This window comes from Bos javanicus, chromosome 26 (assembly GCF_032452875.1).
Source record: "Bos javanicus breed banteng chromosome 26, ARS-OSU_banteng_1.0, whole genome shotgun sequence".
In the NCBI taxonomy this organism is placed as follows: domain Eukaryota; kingdom Metazoa; phylum Chordata; class Mammalia; order Artiodactyla; family Bovidae; genus Bos; species Bos javanicus.
The window spans coordinates 46400073-46406862 of record NC_083893.1 but is presented as its reverse complement, the minus strand read 5'-3'; the positions used below and the strand labels follow the sequence as shown (position 1 = coordinate 46406862).

Sequence of the window (6790 nt, the reverse complement as noted above, 5' to 3'; positions counted from 1 at the left end):
TGCCAGGGTGGTTCTAAAACTGCCTTCATCGGGATATTATGAACAGTAAACAGGATAATACATATCAGATGTCTGGTACTTAATATGTGGGCTTCCCAGGGGGCATTAGCAGTAAAGAATCCACCCGCCAATGCAGGAGACACAAGAGACGGGTTCGATCCAGGGTCGGGAAGATCTCCTGGAGTAGGAAATGGTAACCCGCTCCAGTATTCTTCTTGCCTGGGAAATCTCATGGACAGAGGAGCCTGGCAGACTACAATCCATGGGGTTGCACACAGGCAGACACGACAGGCACACACACATGTAGTGTGTGCTCACTAAAGCTGTTACTCTCGTATGCACTTTAAATTAAATTTTAAATATATATGCAAATGTATGTTGAATGTGCCATCAAATTTGTAACTGTTAATTTTTATTTCCTATAAATGTATTTTCCTTAAATCCATGTCTCTCTTTAGAAATTTGATATTTTCAAGAATAATAATAATAAAAAAGCAAAGTTGTCCTCATAGACACAAAGGCCAGGACCTTAGGGATAGAAAACAAAGGGACACAAAGATCCTAAGTCCTAAAATACATTAGGACTTGTTCATCTCATCTGTGTCTGTACTGATAGAGTGAAATGGAAAATATAACAGTTTTCTTGGTTAGTGTTTTTTACAGAATTAAACGTGCACATACATATTTATTAAGGTTATGCATTTGAGGTAACAACTCATCAACCGATGTTGCATTATTCTTTTTTTGCTTTTTGTTTTTTTTTAATTTTATTTTATTTAACTTTACAATATTGTATTGGTTTTGCCATATATCGAAATGAATCCGCCACATGTATACATGTGTTCCCCATCCTGAACCCTCCTCCCTCCTCCCTCCCCATACCATCCCTCTGGGTCGTCCCAGTGCCCCAGCCCCAAGCATCCAGTATCGTGCATCGAACCTGGACTGGCGACTCGTTTCATATATGATATTATACATATTTCAATGCCATTCTCCCTTTGTTTTCTTTTTTAAAGTAATGTCAAGAGTTTCTATGGAAGGGATGCCTGGTTTTCTCTGGAGCAGGAGGGAGTGGGGCTTTAAGAAGCGCAGATTGGGAGAACTGACTCCCAAGGGACTCGCCCCACCCCCACCCCCACCCCCACCCCCGCCATAGCAATGACAGGTCTTCAGTAGTTTTTCGGTTGTCTTGATCTTTACCGGCGATATTTCTATGTTTAAAGATTTAAAAAGAAGACAAATTTCCGAGACAAAACAATGATCCATGTCTAAGTTTATTTGATGGGAAAGGGTGGCAAGAGTTAGACCCAGAGGGCTCTGATCATATTTGTTTCTGGTGTCAATCGACTGAGGAAAACACACTTGTGTCATCAGCCTTAACTTTGCTTCTCACAAGACTTTTTTAGAAGCTGAAATAACACATCCCCAAAGCATTGGCCCAGCTAAGCCATTTCAGAAAACCATATTGAAAAGAAAAAAAAAATCAGTATTATATTACAGGCACGGAAAAAAAAATTGTACCATTGTCATCATAGTAAAAATACCCATACTTTTTGGTCAATTTAAGATCAAAGCAAATGCGTCTATCCCTACTCAGGCAAGCTGCTAACTGATCACATAAATATTTTATTCTCTCACAGTGAACGTTTGACACGGGCTTACATTTTTTAAAACTTAATTTACTCTGTACCAGTAAGGAGAGAGAAGATATTTAAGAACTGACAGTGTACCAATACTTAATGATAAAGATATAACTGACTTTTAGCACATTAGTCACACTATACAAAATTTGAGATTAATTCCCAGAGTCCTTTGCACACTTATTCATGATTTTGCTCTTCGAAAGGAAGTTTTTTTCATCCCTGTGCCGACACCATTGCGAAAGGACCTTTTCATAAGTGTCTTCTCCAAAACTGGCTTTAGAAAATCTAGTCCCACTCTCCTGTCCATCCTGGTTGGGCAGCTGTTCAGCAGAATGACAAAGTAATCAGATTTTCCAGACACCTGGCAATTAAGATGGGGAAGAGGGAGAGAATACAGCTTTAGGGTTCAAAGCTTATTTCAATTGTAACAATCTTCAGAATCTTATGGTGATAAATCCAATATAACCAATATTCAAAGAGGGTTTTGCTAAAACACTTTTTAAATATAGACTTTATCAAAATACAAAATACTGTTTGAAGCTGTCTACCCTCTTCTCTAAATTTTGTACTACTTATGTGATTGCAGCTATTCAGTATTTGCATCGTACAGCCTACAGTTATCTTGTTGCTATTACTTTATAAAGAACCTTTCAAGTGGCACTAATTCGTCTTGGGAATATTTTTTTTAATTCACTGAGGAAAACAACCCATGATAACCAAACTCCAGGTTTAAGTTGCAGCCACTTTCCTTCTGAGGCCTGTCCTGAGTCACTTTCCAAGTCTCTCCACAAGGATGTCTTTGAACTTGAGAGTCGACATCTTTGTCTCTTGACTTTGGCTCAGTTCCCCCAGGGGCTCAAGGGCCTGAATGATGTAAGATGGTATAGGGAGCACTTAGCTGTGAGAGAAACAAGTCTGACGTCTTAGAGCTCAAGCTGGCCATCGAGAACACGCAATTCAATCCCATACTTTGTAGATGGAGAAGCTAAATAAAGACCTGAGGGGCATGATGGGTAGTCTTTGTGCTACATGCTTATTTGTATCACCTGATTTCAACCCCTCAAAAAGCTTTATGAAGTTGGTACTATTATTTCCTTGCTTATCATTTCCCTTAAATAAGGAAATTAATTACATGGCTTATAGGTGAAGCAGGACTTGAATTGAGGAATCAGACTCCAAGCCCATGTTTTTCAACTGTGTGAGAGCTACAAGAGGATAGGGGGCTGAATGTTTTTATGACAGATAAAGAACATTCTACAGTGCCAGAAGCACATATTTCCTCTCCTGGTACAGGAAAACAAGTTTGATTTGGAGTGACTTTGAAAGTTGAGATGGGACCAGAGTGCATCCCAAGATTCTCCACCCCACACTGGGGTGGAGGCTTCCTCAGCAATCAGAGCTCCCAGAAAAACCATTCCCACTGGTCTCTGTGGGAATGCATGGGCATTTAGGAGTTTTAGATCTGGGAGTAATCGGAGAATTTCAGAGGTATTGGTCATATTTGTCATGGGAAAGCCAATCAAAAACTTTTACACTCTGTGTCTTACCCTGTATTAGAGAAGATCTAAGCATGATATAATGCCGTTTATTTTAAACTTCCAACAAGGGCTTATGAGTCATTTCAGGAAGGGGAACACTCCAGTTCTTTCCAGAAATTCTCATAATTCCACATTTATATTGTAAAAAATATATATATATACGCATCGATCCTAGTTACAACAACCCCAAAACATCAATGCCTGTGCGTGCTCAGTCTTTCTGTTGTGTCCGACACTTCTCAACCCCATGGACTATAGCCCACCAGACTTCTCTGTCCATGAGACTTTCCAGGCAAGAGTACTGGAGTAGATAGCCACTCCCTACTCCAAGGGATCTTCCCAACCCAGGGATCGAAACTGTGTCTTCTGCATTGGCAGGTAGATTCTTTACTACTGAGCCACCTGGGAAACCCAAAACATCAGTAAACACCCCTAAAAAGATACTTTGCTGATCAATGACGGGAGTCCTTGTCAGACAGACTCATTAACTGCATAATATGGTATATTTGCCTGCTTGATAAACTTTATGAAGTTTACAACAAATATTATAAAGGCCTCTATGTTCTTTGCACACTCACCCTAAACAGTCCAATTGGCCCCATTACTATGTGATGCACTTATAATGAGAACAAGACTGTCACATAGAAAAATAGAAATATGGGACATTCAGTGAAGGAAGAAACATTTCACTTATGGACAAGACAATCTCATAAGAACAATAGAAGAAAGAACATTCTTAATTAAAAAAAAAACACGCACAAGTGCCTTTGTTCAAGAGAAATGTCATGAACAAACCTTCAGGGAAAGAATAGAAAGTGATTAGGAAGGCATTTGAGAAAATATACCAATTTGTGGATTGTTACTCATCTCTTTGATCAATGTGCTGTCTTACAGAATCAATGACTAAATTAGTGTGGAATGCTCATAGGAGTAAACCAAGAAAAAAGAAACTAGATTAAGTAAACAAGAAACAGAAAAATGACATGCAAAGATCGTGAGAAGACTCATAATATAAATAGCTAGATCATTATGTTGGGACATATAGTTATTGTTCAGAATTCATGTGGCAACTCATTATCTTAAAAATGGCTTCATAAATTACCCTGATTTCAGTAATTACTGTGTGCCATGTTAACTTGTACTGAAGCAGAGTTAAAGCATAAAAATCTATCAATGACAAAAATATTTTAAAAAAATTTTTTGTATTGACATAACACAACTGAAATATCATGTAGAAACAGCATTAAAAATTCCAAAGAAAGAAAATGTCATGTTTTGAATGTCTTGATCAGTTCAATGAATATAGTTAGGAGTTCAATCAATGTTCTTCAATAAACACATGAATTAGTATTTTATATTATGTTTCATTGAGAATTGACATATTATCTATATCCTGTATCTGAAAAAGTTACCATTTTTGTAAAATAAGAAAGTTGCTGCTTTTGAAAAATAATCCTCTGTATCTTTAATATAGCTTCGAGTGTTAAATGTTCACTTTGATTATGAGTTGATGCATGTGAAACAAACAATTTATCATGAGGAAAGTAACTTACATTTTATGTTGAAATTACTTTCTTATGCAAGGCTAACTCTTAAATAATTCAAAGCAAAGTTTAATATAACCTATATTACTATTGTAAAAATGTCCCTTTTTACCTAATTTTATGGTTACTCATATTTCTTTCATTGTAAGCTCTAATAATAAAGGAAATAACTTTTGTCACATATTTCTAGAGATTATTTTGAATTTACATACTCTACAATTTTAGTTATTTAGTCAAGCATCAAAAATAGAGGCAAAACTCTTACCTTAGAAGATGAAATTGGATGACACCAAAACATATGCATTGTAGAAATCAACAGAAATAGAATAAGGTTGAATTTTAATGAACTGCAGAGTAGGAAAAAAAAATTCAGAAAAGTCTTATTCAGGCAAGTATAAATTAAAAAGCATATACAAATTTAACATTTTTCTTAATGTTTGGAAAAATGCAATTTCTTACCCAATCATTCTGGACTTCCTGAGATCTCTGCAGATGGGTGATTTTATTCCCAGATTCCTCGCTGTTACTGTCAGATCCTCCTTGGGTGATCCTTTTATACCAGAAAAGTTCAAGAGTGAAAATGTCATCATGTCCCATCATAGGTGACTAATTGATTCCGGCTGAGGCCTTTTGTTCTCTTAAGTTGGAAAAGGACAATAACATATAGGCATTGTCATTGACCTACCAACTATTGACTTTATTTAAAGTTTGCCATTAAAAATGTCCTTCAAAAGCCTTGTCTTCTAGACCAGAGGTCTCAAAAGGAACCAAAAGTTTGTTTAACTCAGAGTTTAAATACTTAAGAAGGATGATGTTATTTTCTTGAATATCCAGACGTCTATTTTCAAAGAATAATGCACAAAGAATCCTTACAGAAATGAAGAACATCAACCCAAACACTGTGTATACACTGAGTTTTCCACAGCAGATGCCCTTTTCCAGGACTTCCGAGATTAGAGGAGGGAAACAGATGTCTCCCACCCACTACTTGCCACTCATCCTCTAGATAAGGGGAAGGCACAATCTCTCCTCCCTTTCCATTGTTGTTATTCAGTCGCTAAGTCATGTCCAACTCTTTGCGACCCCATGGACTGCAAAACACCAGACTCGCCTGTCCTTCACTGTCTCCCAGAGTTTCCTCAAATTCAAGTCCATTGAGTTGGTGATGCTATGTAACCATCTCATCCTCTGCCAGCCCCTACTCCTTTTGTCTTCAATCTTTCCCAGCATCAAAGTCTTTTCCAATGAGTCAACTCTTCGCATAAGGTGGCCAAAGTACTGGAGCTTCAGCTTCAGCATCAGTTCTTCCAATGAATATTCAGTATTGATATCCTTTAGAATTGACTGGTTTATTTCTCTTGCACTCCAAGGGATTCTCGAGAGTCTTCTCCAATACCGCAACTCCAGAGCATGAATTCTTCAAGAGCACCCAGTCTTCTATATGGTCTAACTCTTATATCCACCCATGACTACTGGAAAAACCATAGTTTTGCATCCCCAAAGTCCTGGGGCCAGAGTTCTAGGAGGGCCTGTCTGCCACAGCTGCTTTTTTCTCTCCAGGGCATGAAATTCTCCAGGAAGCCTCTCCTGTCCTTGTGTACCACATTAATAAATGGCATCCACATTAATGATGGGTGTCACATTAATAAATGGATTCAGGAGCACTAAGGGTGAGCAGATGTCACTGAGGCTTACAATGGAGGGAAACGCCAAGCAAGGCGCTGCTTCCTGCTTGGGTAACTAGTACTTCTGAGACAGAGACAATATTTTTGCAATTCAAAGCAATGGAGGAAAATCCTTGCCTTCTCAAGATCAGCATCTTTTGGAGGACAAAGCTGTCCTATGTCTGGGATCTTCGATGCCCATTGGTCAGTGCTTCATCCCTTTCTTTTGGGAACTGCCCTACAGTATGATTCTCATGTGATTTTCAATCACACAGTCACACTCCACCTTCCACAAGGAAAAGTAGTCGACCTGACTCTCAAGAGAATCTGGAAATTTGTGCCAAGCTGGGAGCTGGGACATCTGATCCAAACCTTTGATAGCTTTTTTGGAGACATTCTGC

General features: G+C 38.2%; 1 protein-coding gene across 1 annotated transcript; it reads right to left on the bottom strand.

Annotated features, from left to right (window-relative positions):
- Window positions 1–1256: 1256 nt before the first annotated feature.
- NPS (neuropeptide S) lies at window positions 1257–5483 on the bottom strand. Its single transcript, XM_061404010.1, has 3 exons — window positions 5185–5483; window positions 4991–5072; window positions 1257–2004 (listed from the first exon to the last, which is right to left on the bottom strand). The coding sequence occupies exons 1-3, from the start codon at window positions 5313–5315 to the stop codon at window positions 1825–1827; spliced, it is 393 nt and encodes a 130-aa protein (XP_061259994.1). The 5' UTR covers window positions 5316–5483; the 3' UTR covers window positions 1257–1824.
- Window positions 5484–6790: the final 1307 nt, after the last annotated feature.

Coding starts and splice junctions, on each gene's coding strand:
- NPS (XM_061404010.1), bottom strand. CDS start 5,315: ATGATGACATTTTCACTCTTGAACTTTTCTGGTATAAAAGGATCACCC. Junction 5,073..5,184: donor AGGAAGTCCAGAATGATTGG/GTAAGAAATTGC, acceptor CCTACTCTGCAG/TTCATTAAAATTCAACCTTA. Junction 2,005..4,990: donor ATCCAATTTCATCTTCTAAG/GTAAGAGTTTTG, acceptor CTTAATTGCCAG/GTGTCTGGAAAATCTGATTA.